The 17,667-nt window shown below is 40.1% G+C and overlaps 1 protein-coding gene across 5 annotated transcripts in view; it reads right to left on the bottom strand.

The window, feature by feature from the left end:
- ATP8A2 (ATPase phospholipid transporting 8A2) overlaps positions 1–17,667 on the bottom strand; it is a 347,387-nt gene that overhangs the window by 190,344 nt on the left and 139,376 nt on the right. For all 5 annotated transcript variants that reach the window (XR_005826448.1, XM_040584302.1, XM_040584303.1 and 2 more), the window contains one exon: positions 15,917–16,089. Coding sequence is in view for 4 of the 5 variants with exons in the window: in XM_040584302.1 (XP_040440236.1) it covers positions 15,917–16,089 (173 nt within the window). In the remaining variant the exon portion in view is untranslated. The remainder of the gene's footprint in view (positions 1–15,916; positions 16,090–17,667) is intronic.

The following is a 17,667-nucleotide window of genomic DNA, read 5'->3' as shown; positions in this document are numbered from 1 at the left end:
ACTCTCAAAGCTCCCTGCTGTCACCCCAGCAACTTCCACTTTACAGCAGGCTCTCTGCAATATCCTCTACACTAACACAGCCCAGGAAAACACGCACTGCTGTGGAACACGCTGCAATGACAGACCTGTCTCCATCACACCATAGGACACCTGGCTCCAAGAAGAAATGCACCACCTCTTCACTGCCCTCACATGCTAGATTGACCTGACCCCACCGTGCCAAGGTACAGAAAACATTGCTGTGCTTAGCATACTTAAAAATACGCCTCTTCCAAGCTGCCAGCCACTGAAAGAGCAACATTCCTCACCCCTTGTACCTTGGGGTGCTTCACATGACCCATCCTTTAAGCAACAGACTGCAGAGACCATGCACTGGCTTCACCCCAAGAGACGTCTGCAAAAGTGCCAGAGCTCCTGGAATGCTTCTTCCCCTTTCAGCACAGCCAGGAGCCACACATCAGGAGCCAATCTTTGATAATAGGCACAAATATACATTAAAAACAGAATTCCAAATCAATGGAGCTTTTTATATACTGTAATAGATCCCAACTGTATCAAAACATTAATATTGAGCTCTCAGGACTAAGGATATGGTATTGGGTCCAGGACACATGCTTTTAAAAGGTCCCTAAATGCTTATTCATATAATAAGCCACAAAAGCTCTGAAGAAGCTGTTGCCATCTGTTTTCTGGACTCTGATGTTTCCATATGATCCCTTCCCTACCCCCTCCAACTGCTTTTTTCTAGAAAACTATAAAAAGAGGAGAGAAAAGAGGAAACTAGAAACAGAAAAATTATAACTAGGATTGCATCCTTTAGTCGCAACACTTCTGAATATTTGAAGGATCTCCAAAACTTTGCAACACGCAGTACAGTCAAAAGTTGTCTTGTCAGCAGAGTTTGAAGTTTAACTCTACATGCCCTTACTTTTGGACTCAATTTCTTTTGCTTTCCAATTTATCGTAAATTCATTTACTACCTGTGATTTGAAGTAGATGTGTTTGTTTTAAACTGACAGTTCAGAGGTGGCGGTTGAGGAAGAGACAATAGCCAAGAGCCAGGTCTCCTGTGATCCTCAGGGTCTTTTTAGCACAGTTGAAATGGGGAGGGACCCCAATAACCACACTACAGCTTCGGTACTGAACCCATTCCGTCCACATCATATAAAACATTAGTCTTTTGGGCGAGGAAAAAAAAGTAAGTCCAAGATACCACCAGTAGTTATACAGAACAGATTTATAAAAACAGAATAATTAAGTACCTCTTTGCTTTTTTTATTTTTAATTCAAATCAGGTGCAGTGCTTCCTTTGGGGAGGGCTACAATTACTGTGCCTTGCTTAAGGGGCCTCCAACCACTAGCTATTGTTAACAAGTATCTCCTCCACCTCCCCCTACATCAGCTCTGACAGAGGTAGTTTACACACTCCAATCCCATCAGGACATCATATTAAGTGCTTTAAAAACCCAGGTAAAGACCCAGTAAGTGACAGTAGGCACTGACACCCAAGGAATACACACAGCACTTCAAGGCCAGTTCCTCCCCCAGCCGAGGACATGAATTAAGCAGTCTCTTCTCTGCATGAAATATCCGGATGACTGATCAGAATCTACAACACTGAACATTCACATGCTTCCTCAAAATAACTGGTTAAACCTCAGAAACTGTGCAGTAAAAAGCAGAAATAGGATCCATCTTCTTAATGCATACTTTCTCACAGCCCAGGACCTCCAGAAGCACAACACTGCCACAGCAGCGCACTGGAGAGCAGCTGCTGGGTCCAGCAGCCTCCACTGGGACATGCCCTGCTTTCCCAGGGTGGGCCAGCCCAAACGGGATGCCCGTGCCCTCTCCATATTGATCTCCAGGTTATCCACAGCATTTAAAAATATTAAATGGTCACAAGAAGAAAAAAAAATCTGCAGCTTCTTGTCCATATAATCTGCATGAACCTTGCACGTACTTGTATATACATGCCAGGTTCTTACAGACTAGAAAAATCAAGCATAGTCATCTACTTTATGAACAGCAAAGCAATATTTACTCTCTAAATGTGAAGGTACTTGGTATTTTAAAACTCTAAAAACTAAACTTCAAAATGTGAACAACAGTCACCTTGTCATAGGGAGAAGGAAAACTCTCTTGGTTTTAAGTATTGCCATAAAATGAGATACTGAACATTTCAGAAAAGCAGGGTCTAGTCTTCAGAACAGCTGTTCAGTAGTTTGAAGTTACTTCACCACGTCTATAACTTAACAAATTGCAAGAAGGTTAGTGGCACTAGCAGACAACTAAAGGACAGCAAGTCACCAGGTATCACCCCAAGTCCATCATTAGAAGTAGACATGGCCAAAACAGGTGAACAGGGTTCTAGCTGGCCAGGTACAGCAGGCAGGACCGTCTCCTAGAACAGTTCTACTGCTGTAAACAAGCTTGAAGCGGACTACATAAACAGTTTTTCTTAAATCATCACTACTTACTTCACCCATTCAACTAGCCAGACAAAACCAACAAATCCCATGAACACGCTAACAACTCCTGAGCTCAGCAATTGAAGTGAAAACATTCATTAGACTCTTACACTTGGACAGGACAGAAATTAGTTATATGTTGCCTTTAAAAGCCTGCCCTAACAAAGTATCCCTGAACAGCTTAGATTTCCAGCCCCCACATGTTGGTTATCAAAAGAAATAGACATAAGAAACAATGAGGGAGAAAGCTTGCACACATTACTTCCTTAAGGCTCCCAAAACTAGTTGTGCTGAAAAAACAGTTAGCAGTCTGTCCCAGTGCAGGGACAGTCACAAGCACCAAGGGTTAACAGTAATGAGCTCAGATACCTTTAAGGGAACTGCTTACAAGTGGTGTTTGATTTTTTTCCTCCTGCGATGCAATTGGAACTTCTTAACCAACAGTAATGCAGTTACAAACAAGATCTTGCAGAATATCCAAATAATCAAGCAGATACTTGTTGCTCTGGAGGTTATCCCCAACCCAAAGTTTAACTCAGTCATGTTCTGGCTCCTGCTATACCCAAACAGTATTTAACAGTCTATAAAGACCCAATCTGAATTGTAGAAAATCCAATAGTGCAGCTACTTTCCACTTATAAAAATTAAGGAGCCAAACCTTGTCTCAAAATGCATCTACATCAACTCTGATTTTATGAGGTGGTTGCTACTTCTGTCAGTTTTAAGGATACTCATTGGAGTGTGGGAGAAAGAAGAACAACACAAAAACATCCCACAAATATCCCTCAACAGAGCCAAGATGCAAACATATGACCCTTGCGTAGTGATCTCAATGCCATCACTGTTCAACCTGGGACACATTCATATCACTAAAGCAGTGAACAGAATCATTCCATCCCCTGGACAAAAAAAAATAAAATCAGTGACCCACAGTTCCGAGACACCCACACAATTCAGACTGGATTTGGACAATCTGTTGGTATAACATCGTACCAAGGTATATAGAAGTGGATGCATCCCTGCAGGGTGAGGAATGTAGAGGTAGAAAGTTTTGGACAAACTTGGCAGGCAGTGACTTTGACACTGAACATGCCATACACAAAAATGACGCTCCACCTTCAAGTACGGACAGTTCTGAACTTAACACTTCACCAGATGAAAGACTAAAGTTCAGTGAGAGACCACAGAGAAGCCAACTACAGTAAATGCTTCTACACACATACTACAACAGCCTGCCTTCAACTACAAAAAAGTTCTGACCTTGCAGAGGCTGCCAAACCCTGCCTCTCTATTCAGAATGATCAGTTCTTCAGCCAGCAACCCCTGAAAGCTCAGCACATGCTTCTGAAGAACAAGAACCTACTTTGCAGAAAGATGACAGGCATTTCAATTTCTCAAACAGTGTATTCATGACACACGCATCCATTTAGTAGCTTACCTTCATTTTGAGACCCTGACACACATCACAGGCTTTTTTTGTTTGTTTTAAGCCTGACTTTTTTCCTTACAAGGGCCCACAAGTAACAGCTCTTTCAAGATCACATGTAAGCAAATAAATACAGGTAACAACCTACACAGGTTTAGAAGCTCTGATCAAAGAGCTCCCTGTAGGAACTTCAGATTCTGTGTGTTGTACACAAAAAGTATGTGTCAGGCATAAATAAAACAACACTAGAAATACACAAAGACAGTATATTTAATGAAGAGAGACATTTGACAGAAGATCTGTGACATGGAGCAATTTAAAGTGTTAGCATGTGCTGTGACATGGAAAACGGTAGGAGTTGGATACGAAGAAGGAAGACTAAATTAAGATGATCTTTTTCAATGCCTATCACTGTACCATCTATTCTGGACACTAGGGGAGGAACAAATAGAAGAAAACTTAAAGCACACAGACACCACAAGGATATCTCCATGCAGCCTTCATAAAACAGGGTGGAGCCATCTAAACCTGATTTTTCATACATAACACAAGAAAAGCCTAAAGGTGAAAGTAGAATCCAAATTTTTACCATTTTAATGCTGCTGGTGGTATCCAGAATACTGACTCCTTTGAACTGAATGGTAGTTCAACCGCAGCAATTTTTTTTTTTTCCTCGAATTCTGGAGTATATCTTTGCAAGTCCAGGTATCCCTCACATATTTGTTCACTTGCCTTTCATTATAAACGCTCAGGAGAATTACTGACAAAGATTCTTCTGTTTTGAAGGATGAGTTTAGCATTACCTTGCATAAGCAGATGAGCATCACTTACAGATGACTGTTAGCAAATTGCAGACTGCAGTACATAGGAAATCCTGCAGAGAAATACTTCTGCTGCCTGTGGACAACTGTGCAAAGGAAGATCTAAATCCCCCAAAAGTTCTCACACCATCAGCTAGGGAAAACAGTTCTGCTAAATCACTTTCAATTGGGCAGCCTTGATTTCCTTGCAGAATATGGTGGGATTTACTTACACAGTTAAAGAAAAAGCAAATCTATAGATCTTGTCACATCAACATGCCAAACACTGCATAACCCACTGGAGCCAGTGCCTCTTCAACTTTCTAATCACATGAACAAACCCAAGTATTTGATTCCTATTCTAGCCTGTTGAATCAAGTCAGGGTTACTACATGTTTTTAATTGCCGTGACTTCAGAGATACAAAGAGCAGAGAAATAACTCGAAGCCTAACCATTCTATTCAGTGCAAGATTTCTAATCATCTAGTGTGGATTCAGCTATGCTCCTACTGAACTTGTCCTACTCTAGTCAGCTTCCACCAACACTAAGCACTTTTGGAAGCTTCAACCAGAACCATTTTACCACTTTAGTGGTAAAATTGGTATTTTAAAACTTTTAAGTGCCTATTACTATGGTGCACTAAAGCTCAGAGTTCTCATCAAGTTAATTCCCTGCAGTACTAAGAAGCTTGCAGAACAGACTGTTCCTGCCTCTGTAATTTTATATCCGGTACTTTTAACAATGGAAATAAAATATTTAAGCTGGTCCTGTGGGATAGAGCACAGGACTTTGCTGGATCTTATGAAAGCAGCAGTATCACAGTTGTTTTCAGTGTCTTGTTTCTGAAAGCAGTGCAGCACCACATATTCTTTAGAGGCGCTTGTCTTCTGTACATGCATGCATCTGGGTATTAGTGAAACTTAAATACTAAACTTGGAAGAAAAATAAGTATTTCAATAAAAGCAATGAGTATCCTCAAATCCTCCCCTCACAGGTAAAGTTTTGACATCTTTTATAACTAGTCAATATTCAGACAAACATTCAGAATAGTAAGCAATGATCAAGATGAGGAGAGTTGTTTATTGCCTCATAATATCCTCCATCATTAGGAGCACACAGAAAAGGAAAAATATTTCATTGTAGTTGCAACTTTGTGAACAACGAATGAAAGATCTTTTCTATGGAGACAGAAGCCTTTACAAAGCAGCTGCAAGGTTGCACAAAGGCACAAGACCCTTGGCCTCCATCCAGCCTGATGGACCAGCAGGTAATTCCATAAGAGGAAATGAAACATTCAGTCACTCCCTGGCAGGCAACATACTGTTCCAGGAGCTCAGGAAAGGGGTATTTGGTGCAACAAGCAAGAAACAGTAAGAAATGAGAGGACTGTCAGAAGTCTAATCATGCCAGAATGCCTAAACAGGAAAAAAATCTGTATTACTAAGGTCTTACAGAGATTCAGAGTGTCTGACACACACTTTGGGTTTGGGGGGAAGCTTCAGTTGAGACAGGACAGTTAGCCTACATGTGTCATCATATTAAGAAACTGTTCTTACCAGATACAGAAGTATATATGCCAATGAATGTTCTTCTACACCATATCAGAGACCATATGCTACATATATGACATAAGCCATCCTAAAAGAGCTCAAACATTTTGCTGATGACTAAGTTACAAAGTTAATTTATAACCCCACTGGCAAACTACAGATACTTGGGTAAGCCACCTCCCAACTGAAGAAAAAAGACAAAAGCCACCACCAAACTCACCCCCCCACTCCACAAAAAACACTCAACTTCATATCCATACACACTTTTGTTTCAACACAGCACTGATAACATTTATGCTTCTAAAATTATTTTTACAAGCCAGAAGGCTAAAACCAAGGCTCGCCAACAGTTAGACCTAAGTTTCACAAAAACAACCTTGCTGTAGCACCTCTGGGTTAAAACCTGGCTAGCCTTAGCGTTCACACTGACAGCTTCACAACAACTTTGAGTAGGAAGTGAATAATATTATATTCAGTAGAGAAGGCAGGGGAATTTCAGTGAGAAGTAATTGTTCAAGTTGGAACATCCCCAAAATACAGGGGTTAACACACTAATGCTTATGGAAAGAAAAATACACCAGTGCTATGAATTTCTTATGGAACAGAAGGTATTCTAAACCACAGATTTATCTTTCTTCTAAAATAGCATACGTTGCAGCAGCATAGTGTTTTCTCATGTGTAGTATCTACGGAATGTTTATTTTCCAATTTGGGAAGTGTAGCACTAAACATAGCACTGCTGGCTGCTCCTGCTCAGAAACTGAAAAGACTGGTAGCAATTTGGACAAGGTACTGTAGCATGGCAAAGAAACTGATCCCAATACCATTTGGAACTGTTTGCGAGTTATCACACCACTGCTCAAATTTCACTTGCATTGTATGAAATTCATCAAGTGAAATACTAAGATTTTGGTCACCCAAATACTAGGCTCACAACGTAAAAAGGCAACAGATGGACTTTAGAAATAACACCTAGGGTAAACAGTAGTTGAACAAGAAACTTGTTTTATCAGGACATACACAGTACTTGTCCTACAAAATTGTTTCTAACGAAAAATGAAAGAGTCAGTTACATTTAGCTGCATTCGTGCCTTTCCTCCAACTTTTTCCAAATACTGGAAAATTCACTTACCAGCATGTAAAAATGGTTAGAGAAATAGGAAGTTCAAGGTGATTGTAGTAGAATATTTCAGGAACTAGTTTTTCATTCATAATTGCAGTTATGGGTATGAGAAGTCACTTGGTCATCCAGAATAAAAACAAATCCAACACTAAAACAGGTGCCCGACCTGGCCTGAAGCATACAGGTTCTAAAAACACACTCCAGGTGTATTCAATTATTTTTCATTAATAACTACAAAAAAGTGAATATTTTGCCAAATTGTGAATAACAGTGGAAACTGGAATAGCAGTTCAACTTGGAGATTACTTGGACTGAATCATTTCCTCATCTCAGACACACAAAGAATATGATTATGGTTATAGTTATGGTCCTAATAATGGGATGAAATTAAGCAAAAGAAATGTTTTTTAAAAATCATTTAAGTTCACGCTGTGAGACAATTGAATAGTTACCAAAAGGAAAGAATGAAACATGCTTCAACTGTGTCATTTAAGAAACAAATAACAGTCAAAACTACTCTTCTAGTGTAAAGAAAAATAATTCTAGGACAATGAGTAAGTGGTTTACAGATGTTTCTGACTTGATAAGCATGTATTTCCTTATAAGAGAAATACTCTGAGTCTGGGATGTTAACTTGGTTTATGCATTTAATTGATACAGCAGCATTTTTGAGAAACATTAGTACACTTAGAGTCAAGTCTTTGCTGTTTGGGTTCTCAATTGACCAGACAAGCAACTACAATTGCCAGTAATTTTTTCTCCCCTTCAAACACCAGCTATGTGCTTGAACGACTTAAACTATAAGTGAGGCTCAGGAGCTGTCGTAGCTCAGGACACTGACTAACAGGAACAAACAGAAGCCAGAACATTCAGCAGAAGCTCAGTTGCTCAAAAAACAAGATAATTACCAAAATTTTTAAGACCAGCCTTCTCCTAAATTTTGCCCATTGTGGCTTTCCAACACAGAATCAGTGGCATTTTGCAAGTTTACTTAGCTCTTGCAAAGCAGACTATAGGCTTTTAAGTAAGATAGTTCTAAGTCCCAAGATTGCTTTACACACACCTATATACACACCGGACAGTTCAGGCAATCATTTCCCATCATCTGTGAGTAAACGCTATCCAAGAGTGCAGAGCGCACCACATCATGCTGCAACCCCAAACCCTCCTCCCGCTTCAATTATCTACATACATTAAAGCTGCTGGAATGGTTCTCCTGTGCTTTTCAAAGTCATGAGATGAATATTGCTGTCATGAGTTGTCAGAAATAGAACAAGAGAATGAGCATTGATAATTTAGTAGGTGACAGATGAGGGAAAACTTAAGATGTACATACAGAAAGACATAAGGCATCCATAATTTTCTTTGGGACCAATTAGTGTTAGAATCTGTTTGCATACTCTTAATCAGAATTGTGTTGCAATTTTTTGTCACAAGAATTGGGATCTTTTCTAATTAAAGTCAACAAGACACTTTTTTGATTTAATAAACCAACACATTCTGAACTACAGCACAGAACAATCACTTTGTCAAATATGAGGCAACAGTGTAAGACTTACAGGCATAAATATTTACAAGGTATTCCAGATGTTCATTTTGTGAGCTATATTATTAGCACCTCCTCCACATGATGATCTAAGACCAGAAGCATCCAAGCTATGGCCTTACAACCCAGAGTGCTGAGACAACTTCCCTCTTATACCCTCATCTCCTCATTACCTAGTTGATGAAGTGACATGAACAATTAGCAACAGGTACTTTTCACACGCTTTTTTCCTTTCTTTCTCCCACCTTCTGCTTTCATTTATTAAATCCCTTCCCTTTTAACACCTGAGCAGACACTCTAGGGAAAGGGCACCCTCATTTCTGTTCTCTGAGTGATGTTTGTGGGCGCATGTCCTCACTCCACCCACTCTGCATACTATTTGAAATAAAATCCCCTGGTTTTCCACTTGTGCTGTTATTGTTGGGGGTGGGTGGGGGAGTGTTTAAAGAACATGCATCTTCTGACCTTTTTTACTTCTTCCCTCAGTTCCTAGCCATTATCACTACAGCTCCACGACTGCTCAGGGTACTGAGAGCAATAGTTTGTGTCACTATCACCTAACAAAGCTATTTGGTGAGGTTAGGCATAAGTCCTGCAGTCAATTCTTAGATACTGAGCAACAGCTGCTCACCTTTCATACCTAAAAGCTAGCAATATCATGCTGATGTAGTTAGCCATGAAATGGCAAGTACCTCTGTGGAAACAGCAGACAGTCCATAGAAATCACTGTTGCTGGATTTCCTCAATTTCTGTTCATGCCGCATCAGTTTACAGATCTCTGCAGAACAGGACATCTGATTAATGTAGGGCTTAAAAGCTGACATCGTACAGCAATCTAGACTTCTTTTGGTGTTCCTCTTGCTTAAAGATTATCATGAGCCAGAATCCAGCAACAAGATAAAACTTCAGGAACACTCAATTGCTCAAGACAGACACTGCAATCTCTTTTACTAAGAGCAGGCTGCAGGCTGATGAAGTCACTGTACCTTCACTGAATTTCCCATGGCTGATCTCTACCAGCACGTGAACAGTAGAAGCAGATGAATGCTGCATTGAAAAAGCCACACATCATGAAGAGCGAGTGGTGTTCCAATAGAGACAGTCTCATGCAAAAAATGCAGAAAAAGAGGCTGGTTAAAGCAACTTCATTACCTTTAAGCAGAACTCAGATCCAGTGAAGCATCTGTGTCTCTTTAGAGGGACAGGATAGAGCAAAAGCACTTCCTTGTACAAGCCATTTTTTCACAACTGGCTATGAAACAACCAAATAAAACTGATTGGCCTCTACATCAAATTATACACAGTGGATGTTTGAAGTGAGTGATAATCATCCAAACGTTGTATGGCAACTAATCTCCTCCATTTAGGAATATGCAAGTTCTAAACTGCAGCTCTAACAAGTCGGGGGGTGGGGGGTGGTGCTTCTTTTGCTACAAAGGCCCAAACACTCTCCAATAAAGGCATCAACTCATCATTTCCTCAGTTGAGCAAGGCTGCCTGATTTAAGTACAAAAGTTCAGTTTAACATTCTTGTTCTCCAGATACATGTGTGGAAAAGTAATGCTCCACCCAAACAACATCCTAGCACCATCACCTCACGAAGTATTGCAGAAATGGCCAGTAATACAAGGGAAAAAAAAAAAACCAAAAACAAAAACAAAAAACCACCCTAAAACAGCCTAATAAGGGATGTGGTCCTAGCCTTATGCCACACAGCACACAGTCTGGAGATGCTTGCTTCATTGTGCGTACAACTGAAATATTAAAGGAAGGGCTATTTCCACTGTCCTACAATTTATTATAAGTAGAAGTACTTTTAAACTGCTTACAATGATTTTTATGTATACAGTATGATTAGTTTCTTCTCCCTGATACAAATCTTGTTACTATGTCACTAAACCCATATAAAGGCAGAGTCCCTGTCACCTGCAGGAGTGGTATTCAAGAGCAACAACAAAAAATCATCATAAGTCATAAAAAACTATTTCTCAAACACTACATATTTCAAATACAAATATTTCAACAGAAGACAGGCTCTTGAGTAGAGAATTAAATATGCTACTGTAACATGCAAGTTAAATACTTCTCAGCTGCTTCTACATTCAAAGCAAAACACAGCCATCTCCTGTACCAGCTAGCTTTGAGAGGTATCAACACTAGATAAATGGTAAAACTCCGTTTTGCTATTAAAAAAAATAATCTTCTACCTAAGCCCTAACATTTTGCTGCTCTTTACAAAACATCAATAAAACCAGGTCCTTTTAAGGAACATCTGAAAACCTGAGTCAGGCAATCAACAACTCAGATCTCATAAATGAAGTCATGAGTTCAATTGCTTTCCAAACAACATTTACTTGCACTGAAAAGTAAGTTTTGCTTGCTCTTGACACTCTGAAATCTCAGTCACTATGAGGGGAGATAATAAGATCTGTCATTTTCTGGAAAAAAAACAAACAAACAAAAAAAAAAACCAAAAAAACCCCCAAACTTTTAAAAAGGTTTTTTCCTTAGAGAATTGTTTGGTTTGATTTTGCAGGCTTCACCAAGTCTCCAGAGTCGTCTATTTCCCTCCACCGTGCCAGTGGCCGTTAGACACACTGTACAGTGGAAGACAACCCCATCAGAAGATACCATCTTTCCCTCCTAATGCAAAATGGGGCCAGGTTTCAGTTTCTTTTTCAGATTACCGTGAGAATCAAGTTCAACTACAGTTTATGCCTGAAGCCCAGCAAATGAATATACAGTATACCTTAAGTATATTTAAAAAAAAAAATCTCTGAATGGCAAACGCAGCTGAAACTCTCAAAGACATAAACAAGTTTTAGTAAATTTATGAAATATTAAGTCCCACGAATTCATGCTATATTTAGACTAGCAACACAACTCCTCCTAAAGTAGATAAACATCATACCGCTAAGTAAAAGACCCAGATCCCCCTCCCAATTAACATTTGTTTGAAGACTAACTCAATTTGACATTTCCTCTTGCTATGCCAATTACACTTAAACTTCACCGGACAAAGTTTTTAAGTGCACTGTCTTTTCAACACACAAAATAGTATTAAAAACAACCCAGATCAGAAAAAAAGTGGTTTTCTTTCTTCAGTATCTACCACCTGGCAAGTAAATTGATAGTTCCTGCAAAAACTTAAGGGCTACTAAAGGCATTCCTGTTTCTTCCCTGTGCATTTAAAACTCAGTTATTTTGTTCCTCTTTTTAAGCCTATGAAATTACATCATGTTTTCCTCTTTGATTTATACTTAAAAGTATTTTTTCTGCATTGTTGCTCAATTTGCCAATTCACTAAATTAAAACTGCTGCTGGCTCAGTCACAAAATAACGTGAGGGGAAATGTTCAATATTACATGCCTCTTTGCAAGACAGGACCATTCATTATCTTCATTTAATTACATATATTAACATAGTATAATTTTAATAATTTGCAATTTTTTATTTGTTTCAGCTACACAGGTCTTTAACCTAGCTTATCAAATCTTTGAGAAATAAACTAACAGCTTTGGAAGGATCTTTACCAAAGCATTATGATAGGAGTATGAAACTAAGAAGCTTGTATTTGCTCAACATTTGTTAACTTTCCAACAAATTAAACAGTGTGTCTGCAACACAAGGTCAATTCCCTTCCTGAGCTTAGTGCTCCCTAAGCCCAAGGTAACTCTGCACAAAGAGAATGCTGACCTTCCTACTGTCCCTGCATCTGCGCCTGTTGCATTCAACAGAAGATTGCTGTAATTATGTGAGCTCCCTCTTATAAAACACAAAACCGAAAAAGTGAGAACCCTCCTCTAACACCTCATCCCCTTTTACTCTACCCTCCCCCTGCACCCCCCCTCAAAAAAAACCAACCAACCAAACAGCAAATCAGCAGGAGGAAAAAAAAATGCTATTAAAAAAAATATTGGGGCAAATCATTGCAATTGACAGCTATTTCAAACAGGACTTGAGAGAGGACAAAGAGCACTGGCTGGAAAAACCAAGATATCTGTCCCCAGTCAGAATCCTAGAATCACCCAGGTTGGCAGAGACTTCTGGAAATCAGCTGCTCCAATGCCCTTGGACAAAACACGTCAGCTAGAGCAGGATGACCAGCACTGTGTCATCTAGTTGAGTTTTCCATGTCTCATAAGAACAGAGATTCCACAACCTCTCTGGGAAGCCCATTCCCAAGCATTGCAGCACCCACACAGTGAAATCGTGGGGATGTGTTTTGCTTTCAGAAAGACATTCATGGGTTTTGTCTGTTGAATCTTGTCCTGTCACTAAGCACTGCAGAGCAGAACCTGACTCCCTCACCTTCACTCACTCCTATTTTGTATTTATACAAACTGCTAAGCACATCTCTGAGCCTTCTCTTCTCTAAGGTGACTGCTCCCAGCACTCTCAGCCTCTCTAATCAGGGACTCTCCAGTCCCTTAACTGCCTTTGTGGCCCTGCACTTGCACTGAACTCTCTCCACTAAACCTCTTCGTATCTTACACTGGGGATCCCAGAACTAGACAGCACTCCAGATGTGACCTCAACCTGCTGGCAACACTCCTCTGTGCTGCAACCCAGGATACTGCTGGCCTTGTTTTAGGAGGGTTTTGGGGGGGCTGGGTGGTGGTTTTTGTTTTCATGTTTGTTTGTTTGGTTTTTTTTACCACTAGAGTACACTGCTGCCTCATAGTCAGGTTGTCTACCGGGATCCTCCTTAAAAAAAACAACTGGAGAAAGCTGCTTTCTAGCCTGGCAGCCCCCAGCATTTCCTGGTGCAAGGGACTGCAGCTTCCCAGGCACAAGACTTTGCACTTGCCCTTCCCGAGCTTCATGAGCTCTCTGCTCAATTCTTTAGCCTGTCAGGATCCCTCAGGACGGCAGCACAGCCACATAGTCTATCAGTTGCTCCTCCCAGTTTTGCATTACCTGTACACTTGCTGAGGGCACACTCCTCCTGACTGTCAGGGCATTAAAGACTACATTGAACAGCCCCAGTATTGTATCCTACAGTACATGAGTCCAATAGTCCCAACACTTGGAAAGAAACTAGTCACAGATGGGAAAAGCCAACGGGTTTATCTACTTCAGGTTCATGGTCTACAATTGCTTTGCCATGCAATATTTGTATGCTAGTGGGCACATCATAAAAGAAAGACTGCAAAACAGTAGTACAAGGTCTCTATATACTCATTCCCTACAAAGCAGGTCTTGCTTCTAGAACACAGATAAAACCTAGTGTCTACCTAAATCAATAATCCCTTCACAGTTCTCCCCATATAACAACAACAAGCACAATCCCTCACATACAGACGCAGAGTCCTTAAGGCTGCATAATCTTTCCAAATTAAAAATGATGCAGCAGAAAGCTGTATCCAGTAAAGCAGGCCAGCTTTTGTCTGTCATTTTCTTGGTGCTCTTATTTCCTCCTTCTGAAGTAGTCATGACACGGGACCACATCTATGTATGGTTAAATCCACACACAGCAACAAATTCTGCTGTGACTTAGTCAAGCAAGTGGTAGTCTTAACATTTAATAGGGCACATTGCACTGTTACACACACTTTTGCAGAGCATACATAATTGATAAGACAACTTGAATTCATCCAGAGACTTTCTCCAGAGCTGAATTAAACAGTCACACAAACTTCTTGCTACCCAATTCCTATTGCTTACAAAGGACCACTTCCATTACTCCTCCTCTTCAGTGTCTACTATCGTCAGGCAATCTGATTTAATATTTTCTCCTGATCTTTCATAATTTTGCAAAAGATCAGACTCAGGAATGACTGCAGCAGAGAAAATTGCATTATTAGACAGCACTTAATTTCAGTGAAGAACTTAGTTCCTCCTCCATAGCAGCAGTGAAGACACTACTAACAAAGTTGCTTTCCAAAGTACTTGGTATAGCAGTGTGCACCCCCACCCAAGCCATAACCACCAGAGGGGGTTGTGATGGCTGCATCCAGCTTACTCGGAACTTTGGTAGACAGATGGCAAAGTGGTAGCCAAGGGCTATCTGGAACAGTGAACCCAACGCTGATATGTAAACGTGACTAAAGTGAGTCATATTATTTAACAAATACTGGATAGATCAGGGCCCAACAAGCTCTCCTGCACAGCACCGGGCTGCGCACCAGGACCTCCCCTTGAGTAGGAATGCCTCTCGAGGTTACTCCTTGAGATTGAGAAATTCCATGCTGCAACAGATATTGGGTAAGTGATTAACAGCATGCTGAATTTTGAAATCTTAGCTAAGTAGCATAAAGGATTGATTGCACATATATAATTCTTAAAACATAAACCATTGACCACATCTAGGAGCAGATCCAGCTGCACCTAGACTCCTGAGGAGTTTAGAAAGGAAATGGGTCCTTTCTGAACTTCATGAGTCAATAGGAAAGTCTCCTTGACGGTTTTGTCTGATCCTGTCCTGTACACAGTAAATAAGTATACCTTGCCATCAAATCTTGTTAAACAACTGTCACTTTCACCGTTTAAGTTAGTTATATCAATAAAGTATACTGTTACTTCTTTCTTACACGTGAGCAGCATGACTCCTTCCAAGACTGCTTCCAAGAGGTAGCAGAGTTCTACAATCAGGATGTAACCTGAAGCTGACTGAATGCTCACCTTGAAGGTGTACAAGCTCTCCCGCTGCGCTATAGAGGATCTAGTAAGAGAGAAAGAACTGAAATCTTAAATTTGTTGGCCTGTCAGCCTCATGAACACTTTCACAGACCTGTCTGCACTGTAAGAGCAATACCTCTCTACAGTCCTCCTTTACTCCTCCCAGCACAGCCTCACTTTGTTACAGTTCCACAGCAGAGAAATCAAGTATATCGACTAGCTCAGCGTGGCATGCCTCCTCTTGAATATCGCACTATTGCCCCTACATCTATATCCCCTGTGAGCACTATAAGCATAAAAAGAAAGTTAACATGACAAGTAAGATTTCACAGGTTTCATGTCCATTTCATTACCAGAATAAGTCCCAGAACTTCTTACCTGCAACAAATCACCGCTTTACAGGAAAGTGCCAAGTCCAGAAAGCTCTGCCTGACTTCAAATGAAAGGGCATACTTCAGTGTGTGGCCATCGATAATCAGAGCAATATCGTTTTCCTTGCCCAGCGACTCCCCCAAACTGGTACAGTGTTGAGTCAGAGAGGCTCTTGTAGCCTGAAGAATAAACAAAGAAAATAGTGTTTCCTTCTAATATAAGTAAAGTGCATCCAAACTACAGCAAGGCATCTCTGGACTATGCAATGGAGCACAGTATACACACACGCAAACTAGCACTGACATGAGTTAGTGTTTCCATAAGACCTCAGTCAGACATATTAATCTGTCACAAATTAGCAAAAGCTGCACCTGTTCGCCTAGGAATACAGGCCTTGTTTCAGTGGAGACTCTGGCATCTCCACTACACACTGCCACATGACACATGACCACAGTAGTTAACACATTCTTTTCAGCTGTAGGGCAGGTATAACCTAATGCCTTTCATTGCTTTTGACACTATTCAAAGTATTACTATTTATTCAAACAGTATTTCCTACTCTAGAAAAGTTTTCACTGACATCTACTGATGAGGAAAAAAGAAAAAATATAAATCAAGTGTTCATGTTTCACTGTCACCCCAAATTTTGCCATCTTCCTACTGCAGTGAATTTAACACTTACAGAAACCTGTTCTATTCCCATGCAGGTTAGTTTAATCATCAGTTCTAGCTGAGTTAACCACTACTAAATGGTTCAAGAAGTTTCTCATTATCTGAAGTGCGCATGCAGTTTTTGATAGAGAAGGTCTTGACACACAGAACACAGAATAACAGAACACAAAAAGCAAACTCTTCAGAACCAGTCAAATGCTACTTTTAGGATTATATACGTTTTCAGTTTTTTACTTCGTTTTAAAATCTGTCTCAGTGACATATACAACTGGTTTTTGTTTCAGCAAATCCTCATCCATTTCTTAGACTAAAAAAAATAGAAAATGTACTCCTGCTCATCTTAACTGTGCAGCTTTGAATAACTGCTAAACCAAGAAGTACACATGCTTCCGCTTATTGTTATTTAAAGGTACTCATTTTGTGACGTGTCTGTGCTGGTCTAGGCAAAATACTTTTTTTTTTATATATAACACGAAAAAAAATCCACTAGAACAGAGTTATAACTGTCAGAAAAGAAAACATGACATTTATGCCTCATTGCAATCCATTCATCAGTTTACACATCCAGATTTCTTTAGAGGATTGCAAAACCACAAACCATTGCTAAGTGCTGCATTTCCTACTTGCATCTCCAGTTTAACAGACAGATGTAAAAAAAAACCAACAAAACTGAAGTAGCTAAAGTAATTATTCTGGACCACACACCTGCTGGTCTAGAGAAACAGGTTGCCTCCATGAAGGCCACCAGTGATGAGGTCTGGATTTCTCTTTCTATATTCAACTAAAGAACACGAGTTGGGGGTTTTGCACATGGTTGAATAAACTGAAGTAGTATAGAAACCTGCATACATGAACCCCCTTAAGACGACAGCAGAAGTAATATTTAAGTTGCATCTCTTCAACATCGAGCACATCGGAGCCAAAAAGCTCTAGTTCCACATCGTACTACTGAAATAGTGAGAATCAAGTTTACATTCTTAAAATAACTTAGCTCAGTACTCTCTCCAGCATCTATCCATGAAAGGAAGAGATGAGGGAAATCACAAAAAGAAACTTCTAGTACCATAAGGTTCTTAATTTCTTGA

Source organism: Falco naumanni, chromosome 2 (assembly GCF_017639655.2).
Source record: "Falco naumanni isolate bFalNau1 chromosome 2, bFalNau1.pat, whole genome shotgun sequence".
NCBI classification, from domain to species: domain Eukaryota; kingdom Metazoa; phylum Chordata; class Aves; order Falconiformes; family Falconidae; genus Falco; species Falco naumanni.
This window is presented reverse-complemented; position numbering and strand designations above follow the sequence as displayed.